Source organism: Amphiprion ocellaris, chromosome 20 (assembly GCF_022539595.1).
Source record: "Amphiprion ocellaris isolate individual 3 ecotype Okinawa chromosome 20, ASM2253959v1, whole genome shotgun sequence".
NCBI lineage: Eukaryota > Metazoa > Chordata > Actinopteri > Pomacentridae > Amphiprion > Amphiprion ocellaris.
In genome coordinates this window covers 1,154,393-1,176,782 of record NC_072785.1, presented here as the reverse complement: position 1 = coordinate 1,176,782, position 22,390 = coordinate 1,154,393, and the positions used below count along the sequence as shown (strand labels likewise).

Here is a 22,390-nt window from a genome sequence, read left to right as displayed (position 1 = left end):
TACTTTATTCACCATCTTTACCATCTGCTGACCTCAACAACAGATTGCATTCTGAACAGCTAAGGCTGTTTCCCAGCAGGTTTTATAGTGTGCAGTTCATTGGTAAAAGTGTTTTCAGTTTTGACCTGTTGTGTCTTAATTGTGACAGCAGTGTTGGAACTGTGTCCCAATTCTGCTTCCTAATGTTCACTTTTTGAAAAATGTGTGCTATGAGTGAAAAAGTGTGTTCAAATGAGCAAAAAACGTGTTCAGTCTTTTGCAAAAAGAGTGCAAGAGTTTTGGAAACTGTGTCCAAACCATGAATAGTGTCCAAAATTTGGACAGCAGAGTCCTGTTTTTGAGAAATGTGTGCAGTCAGTTGGTGGCTGTGTGCAGTGAATGCAATTTAGTGTCTTATCAATTGAGAAAAAACTATTAGAGTATTTTAGCACTTACTTGTCTTAAGAGTTTAAAACACACACTAAAACTACATTTCAATTTTAGCATTGCTTTTTGTGTACTATATTGAAAGTACAGAGGCAATTATCTTTACAAGACATCTTTGCCAGGATTTGAGTGGCTTCAGCGGTAAATGTCAAGTTTGCTCATTACTTTAGGTACTTAAATTAAAAGACCTCAGAGCTCAGATGCATATTATGCGCTTAATGCAGTCGTTAAAAAAAATAAATGCCTCAACAAGTCAGTTCATGCCAGATTCAGAAGACTGATAGGGTTAAGATAATGTCAGATTGTTCCCAGCATGATTTGTTTTGTTTTACAGATGTTCAGAAAGTATTCTCCTATCATTAAACTAGGCAGAATAAAACACATGGCTACACAAATACTGGAAAGAATAAACCTTTTTTCCTCTTTGTTGAAATAACGTATAATTGAAGTTGTTTTTTTTATTTTTTGCGGAGAATGTACATTTCTAAAAATGAGCTGACATGAGATTAAAGTTGTGTTCATTCTTTAATATGTGGACGTCGCTTTGCAGTACATAATGTAACTCATGCAAATCAACATTTGGGATTTGTGTTGTGCTCAGTAATCAGTCAAGTAATAACAAGCTCTTCTCTTCTTTTCTCTCAGGGGATATCATATTCAATGCACGGTATCCAGAATTGCCTCCAGATTTTATTTTTGGAGAAGATGCAGAGTTCCTCCCTGAACCCTCTGAACTACCAGTGAGTATTCTGGAAATTCATGCTTATTTATTGCAGTCAAAACGCCATTATTTTACATACCCAGCATACCTTGTGTTATTGCTCAGCTGCACAAGTAAACAAATTCACTACGATTTGGACATGCTCCTTCCTGCTTGTTAAAAATCCAGATCGTTTCTTTGGTTTGCCAGATCCCGTGTTCTGAAATGTCAGACAGATGCCTATCAAACTTCACCAATCCCAGTAGCCGGAAGGAGTTATGTTAGCGCCACATACCTCTTTTGTAAAAGCAACAAACATGATGCAGCAGCCACTGTGGGTGGGAGATAGCTGCAAACGCTGCAATAATTGTCAGTTGCTTTTCATTATGTGTTTTGTTGTGACTTAGCGTTTATCTGTAGATCTTATCATCTCTGTGAAGCTGTGATTCGCTAGAAAGCTAGTCTAAACAAGGTAAATGTGCTGCCCTTAGTGGTAATGTGTAATGTGATGCAGAAAGTGTAGGTTACCACCTTTAGATTCAGATACACAAAATTTAATTTAACAGAGTAGGAAGTTCATGTTAGTGCTTGGAAACATGATCATCTTTCACTTTATTTCCAAAAACCCGTTTCCTGTGTTGAAGTATATTTTTAATTTTAACCTGTAAATGGCAACAATGATGTATCTAGACATTTGCAAATCGTTTGAAGTCTAGTATGAGAACTGGTTTTTAAGGACTCGCTACATCAGCATTGTGTAATTTCAAATAAGATGTGGTTTTAATATTTTCATAAGTGGCTGTGCTTCAAGTAGTTACAACATAATCATAAATTCCAGCTAATCTGCATTCATGTTTTAATCACATTATTAGCGCTAAACAGTGTTTTAATGTTCTGTTCCTGGAATTATTCTGAATAGAGCAACATGAGGAGAGACAGAAAGGAATGGCCAGAAAATATTATTTGGCCATTTTTACAAAAAGGTTACTTTGCAGGAGTATTCTAAAAGCTTCTACAATTTAACCTCAACAAACTGTACATTTCTGTCTGCCAGACATGGACATCTGCCTCACAAGGTGAAGTGCTTGTTTGTCTGCTCCAAAAAGGAAAAGAAAGGAGGTTTATTTTTTACCTCCGTCAAAAAGCATATTTACTTCTGTGTGATCAAGACTGACAGTACTGTGTTAATAGCCACTCAGCTACATTTGAAAGACTTAGAAAGTATATAACATTCAGTTTCAAATTAGTTTCAAAATTAGTTTTAGTTCTGAAAGACTGACTGATAAAACCAGCCCATATGAATTGGGCCCAAGTTTGTTTTAACTGAACTGAAGAGATTACATGTTAAATAAATGACAAACATACACTATGGATGCAGAATATTTGTGTCCCTTTGCAGCTGTGGACTAAGTCATTATTGAGCAGTGATTTACGACCCATCCAAAAACAATATCGCAAATATGATCAAACAAACAATTTAACTTAGTATAACTCCACAACTTAGAACTTTTGTCAGTCATCTCATATTTTCAGCATTTTTTTTAAATAATGAATTTGCTTGGAAACAAATTTCAGATTTTTATTATTTTTTAAAATAATTTATTTGTTAAAACAGTGGAAAATCAAATGAACACAAACAGTGGATAAATGTCTGGCCTCACTGTGATACACTATCGTTCAAAAGTTTGGGGTCAGCCAGGCAATGTCACGTTTTCCATGAAAACTCACACTTTTATCCATGTGCTAACATAACTGCACAAGGGTTTTCTAATCATCAATGAGCCTTTCAACACCATTAGCTAACACAATGTAGCATTAGAACACAGGAGTGATGGTTGCTGGAAATGTTCCTCTGTACCTCTATGGAGATATTCCATTAAAAATCAGCTGTTTCCAGCTACAATAGTCATTTACCACATTAATAATGTCTACACTGGATTTATGATTCATTTAATGTTATCTTCACTGAAAAAAATGCTTTTCTTTCAAAAATGAGGACATTTCTAAGTGACCTCAAACTTTTGAACAGTAGTGTGCATACATACACACAAAGGTTTCTCTGGTCTCCAGCACAGTTTAGGTGCTGACAACAGGAGAGAAGAGCAGCACCTCCTTCCTAGCAGGACCATAGCAGCATGTCTGGTCTCATCCCGGCTCACCTCAATGCAAATGGCCCCTGTTTTGACGATGCAGTACCAGTGCATGTCTTCACATTTTGGTGCAACTAAAATAGGCCACCACAGGCTAGTGGAACGACTTTCTTCTTGAGCCAAGATGGGCACTGTTTGGGACATGGCAGTTCTCATTCATAAAGAATTACTGCTGTCGCTGCCTCTGTTTTTCATTACATATGTGTGATAGCCAAAACATGCAGTTTTTTTCTAATAAAAGCCTAATAAAAAATTTACTGGCTTATTTCCAAGTGTTTTGAGAGTTTTGTTCAGTGGTAGTTTGACCTGTAATTTCGTCATCAGTAAAAGCTTTGGCTGCCATTACTTAACAAACCTTGTAGAATGTTGACTGTTAAAATAATGTCTATTGGCTGTTGTTGACTCAGAACTGTGTTGGGTTATTAGGCCCACATTGAAATTTGCACACTACTGAGTACTTTGTAGCTGTAGCTGTTTAGCTGCTACCCTTTAGTCTGCTGCTATTTTTGAAGCAGCCTAGCATGGAGAAGCTAAATTCCCCTGCTTGTGTCAGAGTCTGGGAGAAGAGAGGGGAGTATTGCTCACCGTCTCATAAATCCAGCTGTGCACATAAGGGGAAGTACCTCTGCTGAGCCAGTGCTTGGCAGCCCATCGCTTGTTTATTTTCTCACTTAAAGTCGTGCTGTGTTTTGCAGTCCATGCTTTCATAATCCTTCTTCATCTGACTCTCTGCCTGAGATCCTCCTCTACTCCCTCCTTTTTCCTGTACATTTTCAGTAAGTACATGCCCCTTGCACTGGAAAAAAACTCAGGATTCCAAGCAATTCCTTAAATTTCCCCCCACATCTTCTGGGGATTTTTTTTTTACCATCCACACTGGTTGTGTCAGTTTAGAATAATGTACAAATGGAAGACTTGTCTGCAGAATGTTAACTGGACACTTGCACAACACATAGTTAGAGCGACATGTATTTCTTTAAATAAAATGACAAGGTTCTGACAGTTAATGACTATAAAAGTGTTTTTATTTTAATAACTTTTAATCCATGAGAAGTAGAACTCACAAGCAGTATGTTTCTGGCCTTTGTCATCCAGTGGGGGTAAACATTAGTCTAATTTTAGGTCCTCTGTCAGTGGCTGGTTGAATTCCTGATGTCTCAGCAACACATTGCTCTTGTTTACAGCCAGCCAAGGGTATCATTAGCTTCTCTGTTTAGGCTTGTGTTTTTCTCTGCTGTCACCAGGCCTCGAGTAGGTCTGTTATCCACGTTTCTGTTTAGACAGAGAAATGTATTGTTGCAAAAAAAGGCAGAAATAAAACATGATCCACGTGACAGTAGATGATCAATAGGGTTTGGTACAGTACAGTATCCACGTTAGAAATTGTATAAAATCTTCAAAAATCTTTTTACAATAAGTTCTTCCTTTCACTAAATTAGACTTCCACTACACCAGGATTTGAGCCACAACATGTCACTGTGAGAGAATCCTTCATAACACAGAGAATATTCCATTACTACAACTTTATGCCTGGTTGACTTAGCAGAACAAAATTAGACTGTTGCATGCTAACTTCCTTAGTGTGAACTTTGAGCCAGTATTATGTTGTAAACACACTTTTTTGTGTAGTTTGGTATTTTTTTGCTGTTTTAAAAAGACGAACAGCAACTGAGTAATGACTACGTTAGTCAGTGGGTCGCTGCCTATATATGTCATTTTCCAGTCCCACACTGTATATGGCAGCTATACAGCAGTCAAGTACTGCTTGCAGCTTAGAATCAACTGTTGGAATCCACTAGTGATGCTTTAAGTACAGAACATAATTTTTTTTAGTGACTGTAACTGAGATTTCCAGCTCAGCATCTAAAGTGACTCGCATCTATAAACAGTATCAGTTTGGATGATACCTGATATGAACAGCTTTATTTATAAAAACAGGTATCTGTAAATATTGTGCAGCTTTTGAATCTAATAATTAGAACAAGAAAAGCACTCAGAGAGCACAGTACTCCGCCAAGGCTGTTCATTCCTGCATATGGCATTGTCAGAAATACAGCATTTTTTTTTAGAAGTGCAGCATTTGTTTATTAGTTAATGCTGATCAGAAATCATGGCACCATAGAATGTGGCCATTTAATATAAATGTACCCACAAACAAAATGACCTTGCGCTGAGCACAGGCGTATGTTATACATGAGTATGTTATGTACTCATGTGACCTAAATATGTAGCGGGCGGCAGGAATTGATTGGACTCGTAAACACCCCCACAATTTAATCAGTTGTTCCATATATCATTTTCTGTCTACAGCGGTCGATTTGTAGTAGAATCACAATCATGTGATCATCAGCAAGCAGCTGACGTAGTGTTCACTTGTTGTCATGGTTACAGTGAAGCTGTGCCGCTATCTCTCAATAATACAGAAATCTTTAACAAATCTGTGGATCCAGACCATATTCCGCATCACTGCCGAAATCTAATCCCTTATTCTTTGTGCCATTTCTGACCTTCCCTGAAAATTTCATCCAAATCCATTATTCCATTTTTGAGTAATATTGCTAACAGACAGACAGACAACCCAATGCTGATCCTCACATAACGCTGCATTCTTGGCGGAGTAATAATTATACAAAGCCTTTGCAGGCATGCTAGTTATGTAATTATTGTCATTTTTTTAGTATCATTTATTGTCCCCCTTTGAAGTAAAAGTATCAATGAGGCCTCCTTTCTCAATCACTGCCTTTACTCATCTTGTCACCTTCACAGGGTGCAGTAACTCAAACATAAACTACTAAGGCAGCAACAAAGAAGAAATCCTCAAACCTCCATGATTATTAAGAAAAGTCCTTTTAACATTCAACCACAATGGATGAGGGATAAAAGAGACTTAAAACTCCAGCTGGATGATGAGAGGCCACATGTCCCACAAATAAACCTTTTATAGCAGAACGGTTCCATGAGCCATGGAATATGAACAAAGTCTGCCACAAATTTATTGAGGTTCACTGTTACATTGTTGCTAGGGCGCAAGGGTTGACTGGAAAGTGCAAATGTAGGCTAAATGGCATCCAGACTGTGGCTAATTGGCCACCAGAGTCACTGCCCACCTCAGAGTCCTTTGAAATTTGTAGTGTAAAGGCATGTTTTTAACTGGTCACTCATGTTAGCCTGTTCAGCAGCTTCATGACTCTAATTATATTAGGGCTGTGGAAAGTCTTCTGCTGGTCTAATGGGTTTATTTCGAGCAAAGAGGGAGCCGTTGTTCCTTTTAACATGGAGATAAATCTTAAATTGACCAATGATTGCCCCCATAACATTAATCAGCACTTAACCACTCTGATAGTTTACGACTGTCTAACCTAAAGACTTAATTGATACCACTCAGTAGTGGAAAGGCGGTTTATCAGCGATTACCTAAATTGTGGTGATCTTGTCGAGACTGTTTTTTAAATAGTACACAACATGCTGTGTTGACTTTACTATGGGAACTGAAGATGAATGTAAACCCTGAAAATGCGGGTGACTAAAGTGGCTTGTTAGGCTGGGATAATCAAGCCCTTGGTGCATGGTAATGTGTGCACAGTGTGTATGTATACAGCCTTGTTGTCATTTAATTAGGTATACTCAGCTAAAAGTAATGCAGTGAAATACAGCAGACCTTTAATATGGACTGCAGTTTGCCTACAATGTTTGTGTGAAGTGCCGTCTAACCTCATCTAAAGGCAAAAGTGTTTCTACTTGTTGCAAATGGCTGCATTTGAAAGCAAATGGAGGAGTGGACAATCTGTCCTCAGCAGTATTTGTGGTGTTGTGATTGTTTGTCTGAATGGAGTGCCATGCACAGTAACATGGTGTTGGAACGTTGAGGTACAATTACAGTTGCTGTTCAGGTAAATCACCCTTCACCCACTGGTAACAAAACGTGATGATGTGACGGATCTGATACAGGTAAAGTGATACTGCAGTTTGTTGCCTGGTTTTGTGTTGTCAAATGGTACATTGAATAATAAATCTAAATCAGGAAGGAAAACATTCGCAATATGTTCTCACGATAGACATTTCATCTATAGCAGTAATAAAATAGTTTGACAGAATGTTTGCTAGTTTCTCTTAAATGCATTAAATGCTCATAACGAAAAGTTCGATTGCATGAACAAACCTGAAGTGTAGTCCCTCTGGCTTATAAACAATTTCCGTTGCTCTCATAATAGTGTTCATGTAGGTCTCCTGAGGCATGCTAATCCATGACCAAGTGGGTCTCTCCCCACTTTGGTTCACGCCCACAGTCCTCCTCTGGTGGAGGCTGTGGTTGGCATGGAGTGGTTGTTACCTTTGAAAGCTAACAGACTTCATGTGAGTCGCTGTGAACCTTAACCTCTCCGCAACGCAGCAGCTTTGCTCTGATCACACTGGTCATTGTTATTTATTTTTGTTTTTCATTTTATTTGCATAGACGTCCAGTTTTTTTTGTATGAAAATCAGAAAACCATGATGAAGCGGTTATATTAAAAAAAGGTAGTTGAATTCAGAATGTGCTGTTTTCATAACTGTTATGAAACATAGATTATTTAGACATTATCGATAATTCTGAAATACATTGACAGAAAATATACATTATTGTCATAGACTTTTCAGCTGTATTACCCAGCAATATTCCTGACACACACTGACATCTTAATCCTACCTTTATGAATGTTGAAAACTTTTTTGTTTGTTTGGTTTTGAAGCAGAGTTATAGATTCTACTTATCAGCGCTTTGTGGTGCTGGCATTTGAGTTTACTGAGCAGTGTTATCATTATTTTGTTCGCTCCATTTTTTTGTTCACTTCCATCAGGCATATGGGTTCTGTAAAGCGTCCTGAGACAATTTGAACTGTAATTGGCGCTATATAAATAAAATTGAATTGAATTGAAAATCCGTTTATATTATATTGTACACTACCATTCAAAAGTTTGGGGTCACCCAGACAATTTCATTTTTTCCATGAAACTCCTATGTATATATTCCATTAAAAATCAGCTGTTTCCAGCTAGAATAGTCATTTACCACATTAACAATGTCTAGACTGGATTTCTGATGAATTTCATGTTATCTTCATTGAAAAAACTGCTTTTCTTTCAAAAATAAGGACATTTCTAAGTGGCCCCAAGCTTTTGAACGGTAGTGTATATAAGGTTTGACTAAAACTGACCTCTAAGTATGCAGTATTTTATATTACATGAGTGAATAGGTGGGGTTTCTGTTAAAATTTTTACATGTTGCAATGATAGACCTTCCCCTACGCTTTATGCTCATGTCTCATTTTTATAAATGCAATATCTCAGGAATGCTTGTGGGAATTTCTTGAAATTTGACACAAATGTTCACTTGGACTTGAGGACGGACTGATTAGATTCTGGTGGTCAAAGGTCACTGTGACTTCGTGAAACCCTGATGGGTTGTACTATTTCACTAATATTGGCATAAATTCACACAAATGCTTAATACAATGAAATGATGAAGTGATGTCTTATTTTTTTGTCAACATAAACTTCACTGTGACATCATAATGTTTTAAAGAAACATTTTCTGGCCATTACTCAGCACCAAATCCCTGGAACCGAAGGAGAGATTATGACTGTTATCACATCTGATCAAATACCGATTTGGTGACTAATAAATGCTAATACCCAACTGTAACTCTTCTGTTCCACTGGGTTGAAGAATCCTTGGTTTAGATTTTTGAATTTTTTTGCAGCAACATCTGTAAGTGTGCAAGATATACAAGAAATCAGACACTAGTTTTTGTTCTCTCAGTGAACCACCACACTTCAAAGACTTCACTATTCATATTATATGACTCTGGATGGATATATATGTAAACTGCAACTTGACTGGTGTTGGAGATATATAACCACAAGGCAGTAATTCAAGCTTGCCTCATGGCCGTCATCAACAAATACTGATGGATAAAGCAATGACAAAACAAAGACTGCTTGGCAAAAATGCATAAGAATGATTAATCACCGCTTTTATCAAGAGTTTCTCATCTTAAGTTCAGTAGATCTTTTTTCACTCTTTGGCTTATCGGTGACAACACACCCTACTTCAGCCAGTACACTAAGCTAACAGTGATCAGCTTTGCCTGGGTGCAGGGGCGGAGAGAGTTTGGGAAGACGTGTTACCAAAACTTAGTGACAGGAATACAGCGGAGCAGGTCTGCCCACGAGCTGCTGGGAAAAATGACCAGAGACAAGGAAATGACAAAGACAGAGGCAGGAAGGGAGGGAAGGTGGAGAGCAATATTACTTGACTTTTTACGTAGATGATCTTGCATCATAGGTTTCTTGTTTCTTCCCCAATTCAGTACACGATGACTAAAGAATGTACCAATGTTTGCATGGAATATCCAAAAAAATATGAGTACATTGAACAGAGCTGTTTGTGTAAGTGTTTGACATAGAAGTTGAGTGTTGAGTGCACAGGTTGCAGGATGTCTGGGTATGATCATTATGGTGATGCATGTTGCTTGTTTTTGTTTTATTGTGGTGCACTGTTCTATAATTTTGAATTCTCTGTCACCCATTCCCTTCAATACTTTGTTGTACACACTTGCCATACACACCCACATTTACAGAGAGTTATAGGTATTGCAGCTTGAGAGGCCATAAAAGAACCACACAGGTTTTCTATGTTTTGGCTGGGTCAGTATAAATCATGTGTATCTTAGATCGCTGACGCTGATTTGGATAAACAGTACAAGAGTCTCATTTCACTCAGAGTGACACCAAGGACATCGGATGGAGCAAGACAACCCACTGCAGGACAAAATGTTCCACCACTGATGTGTGCAGATGTAATGACATTGTTAGGACCTGTTGACTCTGTCAGGTACAAAAGTTGTCGGTTGCCCTTTGGTGCTTCAATGCATGCAGGACCTTAAGAACGAAAGTGAAGTTGTCATTGAACAGACTGTTTCTCAAATGTGGAAAAACATAACAGACAATTTGTTATTGGCTGTGATCATTTGTTGCTACAGAGTTAAATGTAGCCATAGAACACGTAATACATCTTTATCTTCTTTATCCTACCGTGAGATACAAGTAAGTATTCAGCACATAAGGACAGGTATTTCTAATTGCACTTCTTTTTTACTCTCTTAATGCTGCTATTTGTCTACCCCACTGTCCCCTTTCTTTGTGCGTAATGCATCATTTTTCTGGTCTAGACTTGTCCAGTGATGCGTGCAGGCACTAAACATTTTGGGAGTTCCCCAGCATTTTGCATCTTTCTCAGTCTGCATGTGCCCGAGACCTGGACTTAGCCTCAATAGCCGCTCTCCATACAGCTTCAACATGTTTCCACACATTATACATATGCAATGCTCTGCTGTGAGGTGCAGAGGCAGGCTCTGTCTAGTTACACTGGAAATTCCAGAGATTGTGTCGATTGCAGTGCAAGAATTTATTTGGCTCTGGATAGCTATTAATTAGAACGGTTTGCTGCATTTGTGTGAAGTATGTGAGAAAGTTGTAGATTTAGATTTTTACACAATAACAGCAAAATGTCCATATTCCAGTTGACTAAATAGTCTCTTCTGCTTCACAAGGGTAGTGCCAATCTAGCTGCTCCTCAGGTATCCCAATCTATACAACCAGGTCTATAAGGGGTTGCACAGTGACACAGTTTTCATAATTTTGTCTCTGTACACCCCCACAATGGATCTGAAATAAAGCAGTTAATATGTGATTGATGTGTACACCTTTAATTCAAGGGGTTGAACAAAAATATTGCACTAATTGTTAAGGAATTACAGCCATGCTTTACATAGTCTCTATACTTTTATAGGCAAAATTTATGTCACTGTCCAAATACTAATGGACCTGGCTGTATTTAAATTCATATTCGTACTTTATACGCTCAAAGATATTTCATTTTTGACAAACCTCATGTTGTATTTGTGCAGGGCAAGAAGAACACAGACATACTGTCTGAGAAACCCATACTTAAACTAATTTATGTTGTCTTCAGTTTGTAGGTCCTTTTGAATGCGATCTCCTTACTACTGTGCTTCTATTGTTTTCTCCCTTTAATTTAGTGCGTCGTTTTTTGTATACAGTGCGGGTATGACACAGATTCATGACTGTTGACCATAGACTGTAAATTAAAGATGTATGTAGCCTCCTGGTCTGAAAATTGATGCCAATGCGGAAGTGCCATAACCATGTATAGCAAGCAGGCTACGACTTCTCTAGCTGCAAAAAGAAGTCCAGATGTATAGAAGTATATGAAAAAATGGCTGCACTTGTTTGTTGATCTGTTAGGTCAGCAAAGTCTCCTTCAGTATATCATGATGCTCATTTTGTAAATAGTGGTCCCATTTAGAAACTATTTTAAGTTGATAAAGCACAGTATGTTTCAAGGTGGGGCTACCATGCGAATGACAGATGCCCCAGATGGCAATGCCCACATTTTAGATTCAAGTTATCATAGCAGTAGTCCACAAATCAACCATCTTTAATATATAGTCTATGATGTTTGCTCTGTAAGATCTGCAGTGTAGACTTACAAAGCCTAAAGCAAGTTTGGCCATAGTCACGATTTTTGTAATTATTAACAAATATCGGGAGTAAATCAAAATCAACAATTAACTGTGTCCACTTACAAGTACTGAAACAGACACATAAATGAGCCACACTGGTGGACTGGGTGACGTGTTCCTTTATGAATGAGGATGATGTGGATTTCATTTCACACTAAAACTAGTCCCCATGTTTCTTGAGAACTGCGGTGCCCAGCAAAGGATGTTGCAAGAAATTACTAAACCTTTTTTTTTTTTTTTAAATTAATTATATACAGTATTTGTGACCCATTTTCATAGATTTTAATATTTTGTAGGGACCAGTGGGGAAGCATGGTGCACAACTAATACATGATTGGTTTTAGTATTTTCATTGGATTTGCTGACAATAAGAACAAGAAAAGCACTCAGAGAGCGCAGTACTGAGCCAAGGCTGCTCAGTCCTTGTATGATTTCTGACGGATAAGTCCCGATAAGTCCACAGCGGTTGATTTGTAGTAGGATCGCAATCATGTGATGGTCAGCAGGCGGCTGACGTAGCGTTCATTTGTTGTCATAGTAAAGGTGTCCACTAGATCCAGCAATTTCCCGCATTCCATTCCTTGTCTATGTGAAACGCACCGCGTTGCATGCTGGTCTGGTTGCGGTGCGTTTCGAGCTGCAATCTGGTTCGTCTCCCCAGAGCGGGCCGCATCTCATTTGCATAAAGTAGACTCGACTTCTACTTTATGCAAATTCGATGCCGGTCCGAGGCATCACCAAACTTTCGTCCAACGTCTAAACTAGCCATCGGTGAACTAAAACAAGGACAGATTCAGCTACTGCACAGGTTATTTCTTGCCTCAAATGCTGTCAGAAATACTTTTCGCTGAACTGTCAGAATTAAAGAGGATGTTTGCGAACGAGTCGCCATGTTGGTCCGGCTTGAAGTCCAGGAACAGACAGTTCCCGAGTTGATGCGTTTGTTCAATCAGGGGCAGGCAGGATAGTTCAAGAAGAAAGTCGGCAGGAGTTGTACACCAGCTACTGGCCTTAAGTACACGCCCACTATGCCAACGATTTTCAGATAAGGCGCATTTACATGCGGGACAACGCATCTAGTGAACATGTAGAATTACAGTGACACCATGCTGCTATCTCGCAGTGATACAGAAATCTTTAACAAATCCGTGGATCTAGACTATAAGCCGTGTCACTGTCAAAATCTAATGAGGTGGTCCTTGTGTCTTTTCTGACCTTCCCTGAAGATTTTATCCAAATCCACAGATGGAAAGACAGATTAACAGATGGAAGGACAAACGTACACCAATCATCACATAAATCTGCCACGTTCCTTGGTGGAGTACTAAGAAATATACAGTACACACTGGCATTATTCTATAACGCTTTAGTATCAGTCACACAAATATCAGACTAATTTGCTGGCAGTTTGTGCTGTGGAACATTTTTGTATCTATTTACAGTACTTTTTTTTACCTCAAAATTAAGACTCCTTAGAGAAGGAGTGTAAAAGAAATCTGTGCTTTTCCCCTATCTAGGAAAAGGAAACATTCCTTGCTTCCCATTACCCTCTGGTAATCCTGGATGCCAAGCATTGGTGAGGGCTTCCTATCTGCTGTTCCAGCTCGTCCCCTGTTACGGTTCTAACAATGGACCTCAGATGGCCCGTAAACCAAGATTATGTCAACCTGGGCATAGTGTACCAACTGTTGCTTGTGCTTCCTTCCTGCTTTGGGGAATAATGTGTTCCAGCTTTTCTTGGAGTTTATTATTGGCATTGCTTACTGACAGGTCTGGGAATGCTTTTAGTGGACAGGATATTGTTTGCTACTAGAGATGGCGGATGGAAAGGGCTCTGACAATTCCTAAACACCAACTGATGGATGGGAGAAAACAAGCGTCAAGACTGAGACAGGACAATCTCAATCAAAAATATCAGCCCTCCCAGTGGATTGGTACTGGGCTAAAACTGTCAGAACCACATCAAAAGTAGTAAGAGAAGTGCTATTTCTGTCAACAAGTTGCACTGTGTTGGACACAAACCACAAGGATCATAAGGAAAAAAACACTGGGCTGAGAATGCCAAGTGTCTTAAACACATGACAAGAGCAATTTAGCATGATCTTACACTTGGCACTCTCCGGGGGCGAAACAGGGTGTGAGCCCACACTTGAATTAGAGACTAACAGAGATTAATTTAATACTTGGGAGTTTTTTAATGCCTCACACTTTCAAGTCTACAGCGATTTATTGGATCAGGTTGCCAGCATCTATAAAAATCACATTTAAGATGTAAAAACAAATATCTTCTCTTGGCCTATATAATTATCTTGCATTTTCAGATGCCAGTCCCTCTCTCGTTGGCCTAAGATAAATATTGGATCGAAGATGGTACAGACGGATGGCACAGGAAGACATAATTCTGTCAACTTGGGTCTATTCAGTGTGAAGATGCCCAATTTAGGTGTACATTTTGTTCTTAAAGGAAAACACTGTTTTTGTTGAGTTCTTCCCTTATCCTCAACATATTTACAATACGTTCGACTCACTGAAATTGTAGCTTAAAGGAATCACTGTGCCGTGACAGATGTTGAAATATCTTTATTCGTTTGATGCAATAATTGACAGATTTAAACTGTGGAGTTTTCTCTTTAGTTAGAGTACGTTACCGTGTAGGTTGTTTTTAGCCATGGTGCAGCTCTAGGGATGGCAGTCGTAATGCTTTGAGACAGCAGCTGAACATGTGACACAGGTCTACTCCGTGCATTTCGGACTTGTACGAACTCTCGCAGCCACGCTTCCCGATGAAACCATTCTTTTTAATATAAATGCAAGAACTACCACAGTTTTCATAGTTTACTTTTTAGCAGTGCTCTGTAACCATGACAACCACTAAAAGTACAGCAAAGGAAACCGTACAGGAGCTCATTTTTTACTTGTATCCGAGTTCCCTAAATGACTTTGGTAGCAGAGAATAGACAGATCGACAAAGAGTAGCACAGCAACATCATCTCCAAAGTCTGACTATCAGGTCTGAGACTGTTTATGATACTAGTTAGCAATGCTACCTAGATTAATTATGTGGTATTGCTAACCATTTCCCCTATATTAGGCTTTAACCCACTTTCTTCAGCTGCATAATGAGATTATAACAGGTGGACAGCAGGCCAGTAGGACTGAGGTACCAGCCGTGCTGCTGATAATTCAGAATACACAGCTCTGGTGTTGCCAGGCAGCAGTGGTGGCGACATCCACACAGCGAGTGAGAGCATACTTAGTCTTGTTCATAACTCATAGTAGGTTTCTCAACAATATCTTCAAAACTCAAAAGGCCCCGTTTTTCATATTGCTCAGGCTCATATTTTTCATCATGTCTCTGAATATATATAACTGAAGAGACTTTAACAAAATCTTTCATGTGTCTCTGTGAACTATTTTCTTTAATTCACTTTAAGAGCAAACATTTTCTTGAAGCTGAAAACCACACACTGCCAGTCTATCTCATTTGAAAAGGTGTAAATTGAGTAAATTAATCAATAGGCAGAAAGAAGTAGTATTTTGTTTTAAAAGGCATAGTGTTTTATAATATTTCTGTCTGTGCTATTTTGACTGTTTTCAGCATTGACTTGGATACACTGCGACATGAATACCCAAAATGCTAAATCCTAATGCTAATCCAATATATTTTTAATATGGAGTTTTTAACATTGATATTGAATCAAATCCTAATATCTTAAGGTAATACGATTATAAATTGCTTCCCTTACAGATATGCGCTGTTTTCAAAAAAGGAATGTATCAGTGGTTTATTTATTAGAGGTGGCAGGTTTTATCATCAGCCAAGGTTAGGCTTAATCATTTGACACAGGTTTAGCCAGTGTGTTGTGACAAAATAATTGGATTATAAGGGCCAGATTGAACCAGGGACTATTGTAGAGGACTATGATATCTACCCCCCGTGGATAAAGCCCTAAGAAAGATGTTTCTTATATACAGACTGCTCTAGAGGGCATGTAGATGGATTTTTTTCTCAGTTCATTTCATCAAATGTTAAATCTTAGCTTTCAAACAGCCTAGATTGTGACTATTGCATCTTTTGTTTATGTATCAAATCTGTACATTTTCTGCAGGGCTTATCCTATTCATGAAAAAAACACATAGATTTGTTTTGGCACACACAGCCTTCAGCAGAGCGTGTAAAATCAATTCAGTGAAGAGTCTGTACAGACTCACATGTGTACACACAAACGCACACACATTGCAGCACATGAACATTGCTTTTTGGCTCAGTGCTTTGCATTCTCCCTCTCTCTATGTTCGACCAATGTTTTCCGCAGCATTCAAGCACTACCTTGTTAACTCAAAGTCAGAACATTCCGTACAATCTGAGAGGGACTCATGCAGTGTCCTGCAGTTGGCAACAACTGTGAATTTTTAGCAATCCTAGTGGCACGGCTTTAGGGTGATGCTGGATGTTGGTCAGTCAGTCAGTCAGTCCGTCCGACACTTTGGTTCAGATCACAATATCTAATTATGAGAAGTGTGAGAGTTTTCTTTTGTCTTGTGAAATATCTTAAACTTCTTCCATTGGCACAAAATTTTGTACAGACATCCTTAGTTTGACTGACTTCTTGTAATAGCATAAAGTTGCCCAGATGGATGGGCATGACATTTGAGACAGACATTCTTGCTCCCTTAATATGATATAACATCAGTATAACTGTGATAGCTTTAATTTGGTTTCCTAACTTATATTAGATTTTTATTCTGATGAATCCCATAAAGTATCTGCAAACCTAATGACATTCTTAGTCCTGTGCCTAAGTACAGTTTCACAGAAAAGCTTTTGTAATTGAACACTTGATTTAAAATATGCACATACAGGAGTCTTTCTTTCTATGAGGAAAAGTCAACCAGTCTCTTTTTCAGCAACAACCTGCTTCACCTGGGAGCCACCCCGTACAAACTCAGCCTTTCTGTCATTGGCCAATGAGTAGCTCCATGGGGGCATTTGAGGTGAACTACTAAGCTTGAGGACATCTTAACTGTAATTACTGAGGGAGTGTTCTTCCTGCGCTACTGCCCTAACATACAGAAGTCTTTCTTGTTTCTGTGCTTTAGTTGCTGCAGAGAGAACACATATCCCAGTGTCAGGTATGTGCATCACAACTGTATGTTTTCAATTTTAATAAAGTAATACTTGCTTCACTTATTTTTTTTTAAAATAGAAGATCAATTCCGTTTACAGTTTCATTATTATCTTATCGGTGAAAGAAAAACTGCTGAGACTCCGTCCAGTTTTTCTTGGCCTTGGCCTACTTGCCTGAGCTCTGCAGCTGTTTTTTTTTTTTTTTCCCCCTTCTCCCACCTCTGATCCCTCCTCCCTGCCTCTCGTCCTCCTCAGTGGAGTTTCACTGATATTCTGTGTCACAATCCTGACACAGCACTTCCTCAGTCTCTCCTCAGTTTCAGCTTGCTCCAGCCCCGGGGCACTGGCTGCCTCTTTTGGACAATGCCCATCCTTGTTTGCGTCTCCTCCTCATTTCGGGAATCCCGGCATTGCTGGTAACCACTGGTGGATCAGGACGATGAGGTCACCGTCTCTGTTTAGCCTGCCCTTGCCATTGCACCCCCCCCCCCCCACCAACATGCCCCTTTCCAAAAGCACTGAGGGGGGAGGAAGGGCTGAGGGTTACTCTGAAACAATGGAAGCTTTCTCCATTGGGCTGATATGGGCTGCCAGAGAAGCAGACAGACAGTCAGGGAGACAAGCTAATGCAAGTCAAAGACATCCTGCTTTTAACACCTTAATGTAATGGGTATTAATGGTTACAGCATTTCCAGCACCTGTTAATCTGCACACCCACTCAGTGCACACTAAAATGGCTCTCTATTCCGATTTGCTCATCGTTTAGGTTGACCTGCATTTAATTGGTTTGAGTGCCACAGTAAGGCAGGGAAGTTACACATTTACTTTGGCACTGCAGTTATGTCATCAGGTTGCATGGCTTGTTATTTGCCTATTCACAGCTGGAGTCTGCCAGCTGTATTTCACTTTCCAAATGAGTAAGGTAAAGAAATCACTTTCACTCTTCAAGGCTAAAGGGCTGCAGAAAGACCTGCATCAAGCCCAAGGTGCTTATTCACTCATTTTTTTTAGCTCATCATCAGCCTCACGTTAAATTTCAGGAAGACAAAGCTTCCCTACTTTGCGATTCAATCTCACCTTTTCTCACATGATGTGTATCCAGTCAATGGGAAACCATAACGATTGTGTAAGAAACAAGAACTGACAACTCTTCAAGCAACCATTTCCTGCTCTGTACACGAACAAGCACAGTCATTTCAAAGTCCAAGCAGTGCAGTACACTCATTAAGCTAGTTATTTTTTTCTGTTCTTAGGTCTTGATTTTCATGCTGTACTTTACATCATGAAGCTCTCACAGCATTCATTCTCAAGAGCTCAGCCATCCATTTGTCTTGATTAGACCTAACATTTTTTTTCTGCAATTTATGTTTACACGGTGTTGTTCACATTAATTATAAGCATTTTATTCTTTGTGCATCAATGGATAGTTCCCCCTTAAGAGAGGAAGCACTTCTATTTAGTAGAATTAGACCAGTTGCTCATGTTTGGTTGGTTCTGTTCACTCGTGGCTGAAGGTTGTAGTTGTGAGCTGTAAATCTACATGTTGGCTTCTGGCCTCAGTCAAAGGGTCGGCTGCTGTTTGTGATCACTGAAATTGAAGTTAGTGAAAGGGAGAGACAGTAGCTTTTCAGAATGCAAGGTACAGTAAGTTATCGGTTGAAATGCTTTGAGTCGCCATAGATACGACTATTTTGCAAGCAAAGACAGAGAGGAGCATCAGCTTTACACCATAATAAAATCACATAAGTGCATTGCCAAGGTGTGATATGTGATCCCAGACTACACACTGCACTCTTGTCAAAACTCTATTGCTATCAATCAGTGTGACAGCAGGGGTCAGAAACATGGCAGATAGATGAGGTACTTTTCCATATCAATTTAAATCACTGTGTAGTCACAGGACATCCTTTAGCACAACCCTTTCCTTCTGATCTTCTAATAGGAAGCACCATTTGTCAGGATTACGCTATGACCTGACTTTTTTCTTCTTCGCAGGATGTGTTTTTCCATTACTGTGTTTTTCCCAACTGCTACAAATAGCACCATTTTCTGCATTCAATACTGCTACTTTTAATTATTTAGTTCATGTAAGCACGTTTCAGTGAAGTCAGAATGCATGTTTGGGGGTTGTACTCTATGTATTGCCCATAATAAATGACTTCATGTTAAAAAATAAATAAATTATGATTTACATATTTTCCATTTTCACTTGATCCTCCAGTGTGTCTTATTGGGATCATGTGATTGGAAGACATTTAAGAACTTTAGTTTGTGCATGACCACAGTTCTTTCTTTGTATTTCTACCGAAAGTACCCAAAACTGTTGGTACCAGTAACTTTTTTCAATAAATTAAAAGGTTTGTTCAGACCCACTGGCTATCTGTGTTTCCGCCACAGCCTAAAGATCTGCGAAAATAAGTAAAATTTGTCTGCTGATGTACAAAAAAGCAGCAGCTGTTTTCATATTTTTGTAGCATATACAGAACACTGATTCAGTCTTCTCCAGAGGGTGGTGGTAATGCAGGAAACTTTACAACAACAACACCAGTAAGCGTAGAGAAGATTCAGATCATGCTGCTGTTGATCATGATTGACTTTTTAGCCCCATTAAAGGTCCTGTTATCAACGTACATTATTTGCATACATACGGACTAGTAGGGACCTCCTCCATCATCTAGTATGCTCTGTATGCGCGTTATCTTCCATTTTGATCATTCCTAAGGTAGCCCTGATAACAATGGCCACATCTTGCAGTTAAGTTAATAAAATGGACAAAATCCATTTTTATAACATATGGTCAGCATCCTGACAGGGTGTATTTTGACTCAAATCATGATCCCTTTCTTAATCTAACCAAGATGTCTTGGTTCCCAGAATCAACTAAACACAGAATGTAAAACAGCAAATGAAAGCAAAAGTCAAATGGTGCAATAACATTCAAATCGAGTGGTTTTGCAAATTAACATTGAGTCAACTGTGGAAAAGAGGAGAGCAGTTACCAAGCGGATTCAAAACACATGAAATGCTAGACCAAAGTAAGTAAACAGATTTTACAAGCTAATGCAGAGATTGATTGTAAGATGGCTCAGATGGACTTGCTAAAATACAGTACTGCAAATGCTTGACCAATTAGAAATGTGCAACACTGCAAAACCTTCACCCAAAGTTCTTAAACTTCAGAAAACTTCCTAAACTTCTATCCTCTGAGCAGGGATTTTGTTAGGGGAAAATAATTTTGCTGTAAATTAATTTAGACTCTGATCCCTGCAGTGAAAACGCACTGAGTTACTCCAAATGTTCCTAGTCCTTGTGGAAGTTTCGTACGGTGGAAACATGGCTTTTGTTTTAAAGGCCTTTTTTGTTCCTAAAATCCATTCAAAGGGTTTTTTTTACCAAATCTGTCTCTGCAATACCAACAAAAAGACAAGAAAATAGAGTGAATACCCACCAAGGCAGCTAATCCTGTCAGTTCATTGCTTACAGTATAATGATCTTTTGATTTTAACATGCTAACGTGTTTAACCTTTAAACAAGAAGATGCAATGTCTGTCTTATGTCTGTACTCATGCCACATCTGGTCTCCACCACAGCACTTGGTCCACTGGGATGCAGGGAACCCAGAATGTTTGCTCCAGCTGGTGAAGGAGCTCATACAGCAGTACCATCACTACCAGTGCCAGCGTCTACGTGAGAGCTCCAGACTGCTCTTTGAGTATGACAGCCTTCTAGAAGATCCCAACTATGGTCACAACATGGAGATTTATGCAGGACGTAAAAACAGCTGGGTAAGGCTCTGCTTAGGGACTTTGTGTCTGCGACAACATACATTTCACAAAACAAAGCTTTGCAGTCAAAGAAGAAGTTTAACCTGGAAATGATGTCCACATGTTTTTCCTGTAACTGTATTCATGAGCTGAGAACATGCACGACTGTTCAAAAGTTTGGGGTCACTTAGAAATGTCCTTGTTTTTGAAAGAAAAGCTAAAGAAGCTATGTGTGCATTGTCAGATTTTTTTCTATTGTACTCCTGTAGCATTTTTGAAGAGTTTCTATTCATGGAATAAAAACAGCTTTGTGTACAGGCCATAGGGAAAAATGACCACATGACGTGACATTACAGCATGTAATAGGAGAATAAGACATGCTGTTTCATTGTACAGAATATTTTTGGGCTTGACAGTTCAGAATGATGTGTTTTAGATTCTGAAATTTTATGTGACTGATCACACTATGTTGCCATATGATACATGATTTTTGAATAGATGTGCTATCAAGTTTCTCTGCATTTGCAGGCCTGTGTAAAGACACATTATTAACGCAATGAAAATGACTGATGAACAGAATCGTACATTATCCAGTGTTTTGCTTACACCACAGCTTGTACATATAGATGCAGGTGTTGGCCTTGGAACATCATACTGCATAAATTTGCATAATACATACAAAGCTTCAAAACACAGTGTTTGTATTATTTCAGAACCTAGTGAGAGCAATGATAGCCCAAACTAATAGCCTGACTAACATTCTTTTTTTTTTTTTTTTGCTCATTTTGTCACAATGACACACAAGAATTATTTCAGGAGATATTTTAATTAATTGGGTGCTTTATAAAATTACAGGCTGACAGTGTCTCATAATTAAGAATCTTTACCAAGGAGTGGTCAATAATCAAATGCTTAAGATGTCATGTTCCTGTGTCACTCCCTTCACCTCCTGCATTCTTCCACACTATAAACTGTCCCATAACAAGGGAAACATGCCACAAAAAAGTACGTTAATTACCTTTGTGTGGTCAGGGCTGGGAAATAACAAATGATGATGATCTTTTACTATGGTTGAGGAAAACTGGTTTCCTCTAAGATATTGCAGCTAAGTCAGACTTCAATATATCAGGGTACCATCTAAAACATGCTCATAACATCTAATTGGTAAAAATGCAAAAAGTTTCACTCAAAGGTTTGGTTACATTCTTAATTTTGTTTAATTATTTATTCACATCAGACATTTTAGTATCACAATCTAGAAACTTTTCAAACATTAGAATATATGTTTCATTTAAGCAACATGCCCCATGTACACTGATGTGTTTGAGCGTTTTGGCATGTTGTGTAAAATGAGAAAGGGCTTTAATCACATGTACACTACTGTTCAAAAGTTTGTGGTCACCCAGGCAATTCCATGTTTTCCATGAAAACTCCCACTTTTATTCATGTGCTAACATAACTGCACAAGGGTTTTCTAATCATCAATGAGCCTTTCAACACCATTAGCTAACACAATGTAGCATTAGAACACAGGAGTGATGGTTGCTGGAAATGTTCCTCTGTACCCCTATGGAGATATTCCATTAAAAATCAGCTGTTTCCAGCTACAATAGTCATTTACCACATTAATAATGTCTAGA

General features: G+C 38.8%; 1 protein-coding gene across 1 annotated transcript in view; it reads left to right on the top strand.

Annotated features, from left to right (window-relative positions):
- The window catches only part of babam2 (BRISC and BRCA1 A complex member 2), a 110,680-nt gene that overhangs the window by 11,050 nt on the left and 77,240 nt on the right, over positions 1-22,390 (top strand). The window contains exons 4-5 of the mRNA XM_023274276.3: positions 1,072-1,166; positions 20,577-20,771. Coding sequence (XP_023130044.1) covers positions 1,072-1,166; positions 20,577-20,771 — 290 coding nt within the window. The remainder of the gene's footprint in view (positions 1-1,071; positions 1,167-20,576; positions 20,772-22,390) is intronic.